At 43.2% G+C, this 12,030-nt stretch overlaps 1 protein-coding gene across 4 annotated transcripts in view; it reads right to left on the reverse strand.

The window, feature by feature from the left end:
- Nucleotides 1-12,030, reverse strand: part of CLTCL1 (clathrin heavy chain like 1) — an 85,603-nt gene that overhangs the window by 47,273 nt on the left and 26,300 nt on the right. For all 4 annotated transcript variants that reach the window (XM_081037868.1, XM_081037865.1, XM_081037867.1 and 1 more), the window contains exons 4-7: nt 6,631-6,792; nt 3,899-4,012; nt 1,795-1,968; nt 891-1,088 (exon numbers count right to left, since the gene is read on the reverse strand). In XM_081037868.1, coding sequence (XP_080893994.1) covers nt 891-1,088; nt 1,795-1,968; nt 3,899-4,012; nt 6,631-6,792 — 648 coding nt within the window. The remainder of the gene's footprint in view (nt 1-890; nt 1,089-1,794; nt 1,969-3,898; nt 4,013-6,630; nt 6,793-12,030) is intronic.

Below are 12,030 nucleotides of genomic sequence, written 5' to 3' on the forward strand. Positions count from 1 at the left end.
TAGTTACAAAACAGTCATGGGGATGTAAAGTAAAGCATAGAGAATATAGCCAATGATATGCTAATAACTCTGTATAGTGCCAGGTGAGTACTAGACTAGTCAGGGGGATCACATCTCAATTACACAAATGTCTAACCACTACGCTATACACCTGAAATTAATATACTAATATTGAATGTCAATTGTAATTGAAAATTTTAAAAAGGGGGGAAAAGGTGAAGGGGAATAAGTAGTCCAAATTTCCAGGTATAAAACAAATAAATCGGGGAGGTTGGTTAACTCAGTTGGTTGGAGCGTGGTGCTCTTAACAACAAGGTTGCCAGTTCGATCCCCACATGGGCCACTGTGAGCTGCGTCCTCCACAACTAGATTGAAACTACTTGACTTGGATCTGATGGGTCCTGAAAAAACACACTTAAAAAAATAAAAATAAAAATAAAAAATAATTAAATAAAAAACAAGTCATGGGGTGTAATATATAGCATAGGAAATATAGCCTATATTATTGCGATAGCATAGTGTGGTGTCAGATGGTTGCTGGATTTATCATGGTGATCACTTCTTTCGGTATATATATGTTGAATAACTTCGGGGTACACTTGAAACTAATATAATACTGTATGTTAGCTATATTTTTAATAATAAAATAATAAAATAAAAAGTTGGGTGAGAAATATGTATGCACATAGACAAGAAGTGGAAGAGAATGAAAGGGAGTATGTCATTGCAGCAAGACTGTGCTTTTTGTTTGTTCCATTATTGTTATGCCTCTGGTACAAAAATGTAAAGCTAAAAACCAGTAACAGAACGCTTAGGTACTCCAACATCAGCAGTGGAATGCTTTCATGATTTCATCCACTCAGAACAGCGCACAGTGTTCGTATCATTACCTTCGGTGCAGACACCGCTACTTTGGCGGCTTCAGCATAGCTCCCCTGTGCAAACAGCGTGCTGAATTTTCTCACAAATAACTCCTCTGCCCCAGCCAGGTTACTACGAATGGCCAAACGCAGACCAAGTTCTGGATTCTGAAGCACGTTGGTTGCATAATTCACAATGTTATCTTCCTCAACACAAACTGACAGCACCTATAAGGACCCAACAAGTGAGACTGTTTCAGTCTAGAAGTGTTCCATATACACACACTGTGACATTCTGCTCACAGACACTGAATATCAGCAAAGTTCTAAGGCTCCTGTTGAGTTGCCTATCAAGTTGGCCTTAATCGTGACAAGACACACAGGGGACAAATGCCTCATGGTAACACAGCAGAACATCACGGTACTGCTACAGCATGGGACTCTACATAGTTGTTTAAAAGATTATGAAAGTATCAAGCGAGAAAAATACCAAGTTGTATGGACATTGAGCAGTGATGCGTTCAGGGTACTAACTATACCAAAATAACCCAGTTGGGTGGAACTGACAATGTTTCTTCTCAAACTTTAAAGTACTGATTTTCTTGTTTTAACTGTCTGTGTAACTTTAGTTGAGAACAGTAACTAAGGTAGCACAGCATCTGCTTTTTCAATCCTCTCCAGTCAATGTGTACATGGCCTGAAGATGTCAGTGGTGTGTATTCCATCGGTACAAGCTTCATTCAGGAAGGGAGCTGCTCTCTTCTCAGACTCGATCCTGTGTTAGGAATCGTGCTGTCTGAGAGGCGAGGTGATGACATGAAGAAGGGAGACACAGGTGTAAGTTTAACAGTATCTTTCTGACCAAGGAGGAAAAGTTAAGCTCCAGTGCCCAGTGAATGGGGAAGGTGGGAGATAAAACTTCAGAGTTACATACCTGTCCCTTCTTGTTGACACCAATAATTCCAGAGGTAGGTTCGTATGGAGCAGTTACAAAGATTGTGTCAGCACTAATACGGTTCATGTAAATGCACACGCCAGACTCTAGGTCATACATATGAAGATAGCCATACTTTGTGATCAAATAAATAACACCATGTTTAGCTCCAATCTATAAGAAGATAGAGAAGAGGTGGAAAATTAAGGAGAAGCCAAATAGGGCAAAAGAGCTCACAAATGATGAGTAATGAGTTCCTGACTCATGGAGCCCAAGGTGCTTCTAGTCCTGTCTCATTGAGAACTAGTTTTAAAGCCAATATATAGTAATTAAAAATGTGTGGTACTAAGAAATAAAATGTGGCATTAGCACAGGAAGAGATAGCGACAAATGGAACTTAATTGAGAACCTTGAAGTAGAATCAAACATACATGTAAGAATTTAATATGAATGAGTACGTACTTCGTATCAGTGGAAAAGAGACTTTAATCAGTATACAATATTGATATAACTAGCTGGCTATCTGGGGATGGGGCCTGAGGGTGACAACCTGGATCCCTATCTTATTCTTTAGATCAAAGTAAATCCCAGATGGGTCAAAAATTTTTAAATAAAACTAAGTAATAGAATAAAATATGGGTGAATATGTTGATCATTTTGGGGTATAGAATTCTTTTCAAAATGTGAGAACCAAACCCACATGAAAATACAAAACTTCCACAAGGTGGAACACGCCACAAATAAACTTTTGTTACGACTGGGAAAAAATATTTGAAACACATCAGGCATTTAGTATTCTAAAACTCCAAAGAATTCGTACAAATAAGACCCTGATAGGAAAAATGCCCAAATCAGGAACAGGCACTCAATAAGATGCATATAAGTGACTGGTAACCCCATTTTACTTTGACAGTAATCACAGGAAGGATGTGAATACCATCGGACACTGTCCAGCTATCGGGCAGAGTCGGCAGAAGTGCGCGTTGACAGAATGTCATGAGGGTAATTAACATGCACATGCCCTGGATCCTGACCCAGCGGTTTCATTTCTAGGAGTTTATTCTCGGACTTTTGGATTAATGCATAAAGATATATGGACAACAATGTTCCTAGAAGCGTGTACTGTAACCATAACTACCTATCAACATGGGATTGTCTAAATGAATTATGGCACATCTATAGAATAGATGATGCAGATATTAAAATACATATATGCATTTTATTAGCATAGAATGGTCTATAATAAAGCAAGAGAAGGTTGTAAAGTGCTAGGCCAGTATAAAGCCATTTCATATAAGTCTATTTGTATGTATTTGCATGCATGTAAAGATACTTCCAAAGAGGTGGTCACAATTACCAGCAGTGGCAGGATTTCCATTGATATTTAATTTTGCTGTTACATGTATTGATATTATTGGAGATTTATCAACAACATATATATTTTTGTGAGACAGAAAAAAAGCCAATTTCACTTGGGAAAAAAAATTTACCTTCTTTGATCATGTAACTATTTCTAGAAATCTAGCTTAAGTATTTCAGAGCAGAAAAAAAGGAAATAGCTCAAACATCTCAGTTATGGTACATCCCTAAAAATAATTGTTTACTTCCCACAATATTCACAAAGAATAAATAACTTATGGAAACGACTACAATGTACTGACAGAGCAAAGGAGTAAAAAGGATAGATTACATAATCTTACATATATAGTGCGATCCCCATTTTGCTCAGAAAAGGTTTACATCTAAATTTTTTTATATAACAAGTAGTAAGATCTTTGATATACTTTATAGCCAATTGGTTCAGCTACAGAGAATTGTTTTGTATATTTTTGTACTACAGTGAACACCTAATCTTTTATAATAAAAAGAAGGTCTGGAGTTCTGGTATGTGAGTTGGAGAAAGTCCTGTTTGTAGAAAAGCATGCTCCTCATCAGAGTGTTAAGTCAACAAGGAGCTAGAAGACAAGCCTCAACATCATCTTCTCCATGTTCTAATATATCTAGTCTGGCAACTTCTGAGGCAAAAGAGGCCGCTATCTGCTGTTCCCCGCCACCTGAGATTGGTGATTCATTCTATCTCACTTAGAGAACAGCACGTGCATACCTGCATAGCTACTGGAAAATCGGTCTGAGCCTCTGGAGGGAAAAACACATCCACAGCTTTCTTTACAAAAGGTTGGTTTCCTGCTGCAGGCTGTCCGACTTCAATTATGTGCAACTAGAAAAGAGACTGTATGTTAATCCAAGTAAACACTCTTGGGGGCAGACTGATGCTGAGCCCGGCAGTGAGCAGAGCCTTAGGTCGATGTACAGTAAGACTAATAAACTGACATTCAAACAAAACAAGACGACCTGGTGGGGGGTGCTTATGTTATTCACCAACCTGCTCCCACAACCAAGTACAACAAAAGAACCAAAGCCAGGAGGCCTGAGAAACACTTCGTTTCAGCATGTTGGCTAAGTCATTCCTCCCCTCTCTGGGCCTCAGTGCCAACACTCAAGAGACAACAGGCTCCAACTGGGATCTGCTGTCCCTGCTAGCTCCGCCTCTCTGCTCTCCTGGACACAGCTCAGGCTAACACAAATCAGTTAGTAGACAAGATCTCATAACTGCATGCCAAACTCGTAAGATAGTTGATCATGGCAAGGGTCTGAGTTTTTCAAGGTTATGCTGGGAATGTAAGAATTTTTGGAGAATCTGGAGGAAGGCGAGTGAACGAGGGGGCCCATCCCTGCTTTTATCAGAACAGCTTCAAATTCCTTTTATTTAATGAAAAGGTACCAAAGCTAAAGCAAGTCTGCAAAAAAATGATGAGTAGAAGTGATCAGAGACACAAAAACAACAAGTGCCCAGGGGGAGGCTCAGCAGAAGAAAGGACATGTGTACACTTAGAGGACAGTCTGAATCTGGCCTGGCAGAGAGAAGGGGGGAAATATTAGGTTGGCGCAAAAGTAATTGCGGTTTAAGAGGTTAAAAGTAATTGCAAAAACTGCAATTACTTTTGCACCAACCTAATACCAAAAAGGCTTGAGGCGAGCAGAGGACAAATACTGAGAGATTGGCTAAAAGGAGACGACTGATGCAGTCAGTGGGCAGGGGCTACTGCAGGTTAAATAGGGGAGAATGAAACTCCTTGAACAGAAGCACTTTAAGATAAATAGTAGTTCGGGAAGACTCTTTAAGGGGTGGCATGGATCTGAGGACCTAATAAGTGGCTATTCCCTAACCCAAACATAGATGATAAGGGCCTAGTTTACCACAGATGTGAGACTTGCTGGACGGCTGGACAGTGGCAACAAGGACAGAATAGAGCTTGAGGCCATGGCTTCCTGCTTGGGAGTTGGGAAGGACAGTGGCATTGCCAAAAGAAGCGGGGGACTGAGAAGGGAAGCCAGGCTTCTTTGGGAGGTAGTGGGAGAAGGGCGTGACTAGGGACAAGTGGCACCCACCTGTGAAACAGCTAACAACAAGGAACTGGTGTCCAGGCACAACTCAGATCCACACACGGAGACCACAAAGCCATTCCCCTAAGTAGAGCTGGGCTGAATTAGCATGTGCAAGGTGCACAGGCCCAGAAAACCACTAAAGGGACTCCACATCTTCCACTGTGGTAGGGGAAGTGACATTTAACCACAAAATACGAGATGGCTCTTGGGACAGCTGCTGTGGGGGTCTGTGTGTGTGTGGAAGGGCCTGTTATGGCAGACTGCCTCTGGCTGAAGCTCCACCACGAGGGGAGAGCCCACCTGTCAGCCAAGTCTAGGAGGAAGTAAGCATGCCTGCCTTCTGAGCCCTTCTCTTCTCGGGGCTGCCATCCATCTGCAGAGGGCATTTCTGGTGTGCTCTCTTCATAGGGAGCTTGGCAGGGTAAGTTCTGTTCCTACAGGGGAGCCTATGGCTGCCCAGCTTTGTCTGTGAGGAGTGAAAAACCTCTCAGCCTCTGAGGTGATATGGTAGCAAGCTCTTTGTACATGCTGATGTTTTTACCTGACTCCTGTTTTCCTACTGGTTCTCAACTGAGGAGGGCATGAAGAATGTTACAAAAGAGACCCAAGTATCCAGTAAGAGTATTTAAGATGGAGGAGTTTGGCAGCCATGTATAGATTCAGAATACTTCTTCCTGGGGGGAAGACTTCAGGGCTAATGACTAACCCAAAACGACGATTTCAGGAAGTGTCCTAATAAGAGTGTACTGGGATATGGACTCTGCTTTCAGGCAGCATTCCAAGTGACCGCTGGTGGAACCCCAGGTGTCCCGACATCATCTGCCCCAACACCTGACACTTCTGCCACGGCAGCCCTGCCAAACAGGTGCTGCACGTGCCCCTGAGCCTAACATAACTCGGTTCTCTCCCAGGACATGGCCTCTCGTTTCCATAGCTCTGTTAGGGAGACCCACACCTCAGGCATATAGGACTCACGTGCCTTAGGTGAGGATGGCACGCACTGGCTCTCTCACAGCTCTGGCCTCCATGAGACTGAGGTGTGAGAACAGAAACCGTGCCTCACTTACCTCTGGCCCCAATGCTTAGCCCATGCTTAGCAGATTCTGTCAGAGGACTTTTAATGGAAAGGTACCAATTAATGAGTAGCTGACTTCAGGTGACAAACTTTATGCAAATGGTGGCTGCAAAACCAACAACGTGTACAATAGGTGAGTGGTTCTAAATACAGCAAGAGCCTTCATTCATATGAACCTGCAGGCCATTCCCCAAACTTAATTATAAACTGGTGTTGAGATGCTGACTAAGTGGTTACCAATTACACTCACATAGACACTAACATAGACTCAGGATTATTTTCTGGGGGAAAATACAAAGTGGAGTAGATTTTACCTTGCCCCCTGAGGGGCTGCGTACAGCAAAGCAGAAAAGGGTGGCAGGCTTGGCATTCCCCTCGCTCTTAAACTCTGCAAAGGCAGCGGCATGGCCTTCTATGGGCTGTGAGACCTTCCTATCCACGGAGTAGAGCTGCATTGCCCCAGCCACACGGTTTTGCTAAGAAAAGACATTATGCAATAAAAGGGAGAGAAAAGAGACAGACATAAACAATTGTTAAAATAAATGTTTCTGAAATGAAAGTCTCATACATGTTGATACGGTTCCACTAATAAAAACTAAGCCTATAGAGATTTCCCGGTCAAGATGGCAGAGCAGGTAAATGCTGTGCTTACCTCCTTTTACAACCATATCAAAATTACAACTAAACTACAGAACAACAATCATTGAAGATTGCCTGAAGTCTAGCTGAACCAAAGCCCTACAGCTAAGAACATATAAAAGAAGCCACCTTGAAACTGGTAGGAGTGGCAGAGATGCAGAACAGGCTGGTTTCACACATACTCGCATATGACCATTAAAAATCAGGAGGGATATCTAGGCTGTGGATGTCCTCCCAGAGTTGTGAAGGGTTCCAGCCCCACATCAGGCTCCCCAGTCCAGGGTTCTAGTGCCCGAGAAAGAAGTCCCCATAACTTCTGGTGTGCAAAGCAGCAGAGATTGTAGCTGAGTGAGACAAGGACAGCTGTCGTCCCAGGTGCTCCTCTTAAAGGGACAGGGCACAGACTTACTCGCTGATGGACTCACTCACTCTGAACTCCAGCACTGGGGCAGCAGCTCAAAAGGCACCAGGGACATACGGGGAGGAACTGAACTGTCTGGTTTCAGAATGAGGGCTGGAGGGGCAGCTTTCTCCCAAACAAAGGAGTTGGTGGAAGCCACTGTTTCTTTGTTGAACCCTCCCATCCCCCAGCGTGCAGATGCACATGGCCACCATATGAGTGTCTATCAACTTGGCTAACATCATTCATTCACTCCACCCAGTGATTCCCAGAGACCCCGCCCCACCCAACTTTCGGGCATGCCCAAGTTGCTTCCAGTGGCATTTCTGTACATATGGCCTGTCTTGGCTCATGTTGCAGACTTTTCTAAAATTTTTCAAATGTTCACAAAACCCAAACAAGCAGCATCTGGCTTCGGTGTGTCCTATACCTCTGGCTGAGCATCCTGAAGCTGCTCACACTAGTGGCAGCGGGCCTCAGTTTGTGGCTTGGCTTTTCAAGTCACCTCTAAATGCAGCACAAGTGGCAGTCATCTGAGGATAGCTTTGTGGCTCCTACCAAGTGGCCCCAGGCAGGGAACTGGCTGTAGTTGAACTTGGCCTTCAGCAGGGCCCCTCCCTGGTTCAAAGCTGACCCCAGAGCTGGCATGTCCAGTGGTCAGCTTTGAACCAGACAGGAGCATCACCTAGTTGCCTTCAAGGACGACACACCCAAAGGGAAGACTGGGCATGCGCCAGAGCCCTGCTAAAGTAAATCCTGTTCTGTAGGGTCAGCCCCTGCACTACTGCTCCTCCACTGTAGTTACAGCCAGTCTTCACAACCAATCAACCAAAGGGACAATCCCTTCCACTGATGTGCAATCAGCAACCAAGACTGAACTACAACAGGAGGGCAAACACAACCCACACAAGGGACATACCTGTAGTACCCGGCTCAAGTGACCAGGGAAACTATGCGCGACATAAGGCCCCAGAGGACACCTACTACATAAGGCCACTCTCCTAAGACTGGGAGGCTTATACATACCTAATACATAGAAACAAACACAGGGAGGCTGCGAAAATGGGGACAAAGAAACATATCCCAAATAAAATAGAACAAAGCTCCAGAAAAAGAACTAAACAAAATGGAGACAGGTAATCTACCAGACACAGAGTTCAAAACACTGGTTATAAATATTCTCAATGATCTCAGAGAGAACTTCAATAAAGAGACAAGAAACAAAAATGAACCAGTAAGAAATAAAAAATATAATAGCTGAAATGAAGACTACATTAGAGGCAATCAGCAGTAAATTAGATGAAGCAGAGGATCAAATCAATGATTCAGAAGAAAAGGTAGCAGAAAACACCAAAAGATAATAGCAAAAAGAAAAAAAAATCCAAAAAAAATGAGGAGAGTTTAAGGGGTATCTGTGACAACATCAAGCATACCAACATTCACATTATAGGAGTAACCAGAAAGAGAAGAGAGAGAATAAGGAATTGAAAACCTATTTGAAGAAATAATGATGGAAAACTTCCCTAATTTGGCAAAGGAAATAGATATACAAGCCCAGATAGTGCAGAGAGTCCCAAACAAGATGAGCCCAAAGAGGCCCACATCAAGACACATCATAATTAAAACACCAAAGGTTAATGACAAAGGAAGAATCTTAAAAGCAGCAAGAGAAAGCAGTTAGTTACGTGCAAGGGAGCTCACATAAGACTATCAGCTGATTTCTGAATAGAAACTTTATAGGCCAGAAGGGATTGGTAAAGCAAGGACCTGCAACAAAAATTGCTCTACCCAGCAAAGCTATCATTTAGAATCAAAGGACAGATAAAGAGCTTCCCAGAGAAGAAAAAGCTAAAGGAGTTCATCACTACTAAACCAGTATTACAAGGAATCTTAGAGGGACTTTTTTTTTTTAAAGGTAAAAAATAAATAAAATGGCAATGATTACATATCTATCAACAATTACTTTATATGTAAATGGATTAAATGTTCCAATCAAAAGACACGGTGGCTGGATAGATAGGAAAACAAAATCCTTACATAATGCTTCCTACAAGAGACTCACTTCAGATTGAAAGACACACACAGACTGAAAGTAAAGAGATAAAGAGATGAGGAAAAGATATTTCATGAAAATGGAAACAAAAAAAGAAGAAGGAGGAGGAAGAGCAGGAGGAGGAGGAAAAAGAGAAGAAGGAGGACGCGGAAGCAGCAGCAGCATGGGTAGCAACACTTACACCAGACAAAACAGACTTCAAAACAAAGGCTGTAACAAGAGATAAAGGACTCAGTAACCCCACTTCAGGATATTTATCTGAAGAAACCCAGAATGCTACTTCATGGGGACGTGTGCATCCATATGGTCACTGCAGCACTGTTTACAATGGCCAAGATGTGGAGGCAGCCTGGGTGTCATCAATGGATGAATAGACAAAGAGGAGGTGGTGCATATATACAATGGAATATTGCTCGGGCATGGAAAGGAATGGGTTCTTGCCATCTGCAGGGGCAGGGATGGACCTGGAGGGTATTGTGCTGAGTGGAGTATGTCAGACAGAGAAAGACAGATGCAGTGTGGAATGTGGAATCTAAAGAACAAAATAAACGAACAAAACAGAAACAAGCTCATAGACACAGAGAACATTTTGATGGTTGCCAGATGGGAGGGGGGTTGAGAGGGTGGGTGAAAAAAGGAAGGGATTAAGTACAAACTGGTTGTTACACAGTAGTCATGGGGATGTACGGTAGAGTATAAAGAATATAGTCAATAATACTATAATAACTATGTATGGTGTCAGATGGTACTAGATTTATCAGGGTGATAGATGGGGATGGTTGGGGGGGGCAGGGTGAAAATGGTGACGTGATTAACAAGTACAAATTGGTAGTTATAAAATAGTCATGGGGATGTAAAGTAAAGCACAGGGAATATAGTCAGTGATATGGTAATAACTATGCATAGCGCCAGGTGGGTACTAGACTAGTCAGGGGATCACTTCTTAAGTTTTATAAATGTCTAACCACTATGTTGTACACCTGAAATTAATACAGAATAATACTGAATGTCAACTGTAATTGAGAAATTAAAAAGGTGGGGGGAAGGTGAAGGAAAATAAGAATGTTATATGTCAATTATATCTCAATAAAAAATAAGGGCTGGCCCGGTGGCTCAGGTGGTTAGAGCTCCATGCTCCTAACTCCGAAGGCTGCCGGTTCGATTCCCACATGGGCCAGTGGGCTCTCAACCACAAGGCTGCCAGTTCAATTCCTCGACTCCCGCAAGGGATGGTGGGCAGAGTCCCTTGCAACTAAGATTGAACACAGCACCTTGAGCTGAGCTGCTGCTGAGCTTCCGGATGGCTCAGTTGGTTGGAGCACATCCTCTCAACCACAAGGTTGCTGGTTCGACCCCCTGCAAGGGATGGTGGGCTGTGCCCCCTGCAACTAGAAAACAGCAACTGGACCTGGAGCTGAGCTGCGCCCTCCACAACTAAGACTGAAAGGACAACAACTTGAAGCTGAACGGCACCCTCCACAACTAAGATTGAAAGGACAACAAGTTAACTTGGAAAAAAGGCCGGAAGCACACACTGTTCCCCAATAAAGTCCTGTTCCCCTTCCCTAATAAAATCTTTAAGAAAAAAAAAGATAGTATCTTAAAAAAAATAAGCCTATAGCTATTTAAAGGCATGATATAACTGAATTTGATGTGGAAACATGGCCATAAAACACTCCCAGATGGGAAAAAATAAGACTACAAAGTAGTAAGAAATAGTAAGAAGATTCCAATTTAAGTATTGTGTGTGTGTGTGTGTGTGTACACACAGGTATATATGTGTGTGTGTGTCTGTGTGTGTGTGTGTATACACACAGGTATATGTGTGTGTGTATATATGTGAATATGTGTATTTATATTCACAGAATGTGTACATATATATGCGCACGTGCACACACACCCTCACACACATTCACAAAAAGTAAGTCTTGGGAAGAAAAACTCCAAAGTGTTAAGAGTAGTTAAATCAGGAGGATGACTATGTGCTAATTTTGAAAATTTGTTTTCTGAAATTTATAAATAGCAAAAATGCATTTAATAAAAACCAGTGAGGGGCAGGCCGGGTGGCTCAGGCGGTTAGAGCTCCATGCTCCTAACTCCGAAGGCTGCCGGTTCTATTCCCACATGGGCCAGTGGGCTCTCAACCACAAGTTTGCCGGTTCAACTCCTCAAGTCCCACAAGGGATGGTGGGCTCTGTCCCCTGCAACTAAGATTGAACACGGCACCTTGAGCTGAGCTGCCTCCTGGATGGCTCAGTTGGTTGGAGCATGGGCTCTCAACCACAAGGTTGCCAGTTCAACTCCCTCAAGGGATGGTGGGCTGCGCCCCCTGCAACTAAGATTGAATAGTGTGTACTTCCAGGACTTTTTTCCAAGTCAAGTTGTTGTCCTTTCAATCTTAGTTGTGGAGGGTGCCGTTCATCTTCAAGTTGTTGTCCTTTCAGTCTTAGTTGTGGAGGGCGCAGCTCAGCTCCTGGTCCAGTTGCCGTTGCTAGTTGCAGGGGGCGCAGCCCACCATCCCTTGCGGGAGTTGAACCAGCAACCTTGTGGTTGAGAGGATGTGCTCCAACCAACTAAGCCGTTGGGAGCTCAGGGGCAGCTCAGCTCAAGGTGCCGTGTTCA

The sequence above is a fragment of the Rhinolophus hipposideros genome, assembly GCF_964194185.1.
Source record: "Rhinolophus hipposideros genome assembly, chromosome: 24".
NCBI lineage: Eukaryota > Metazoa > Chordata > Mammalia > Chiroptera > Rhinolophidae > Rhinolophus > Rhinolophus hipposideros.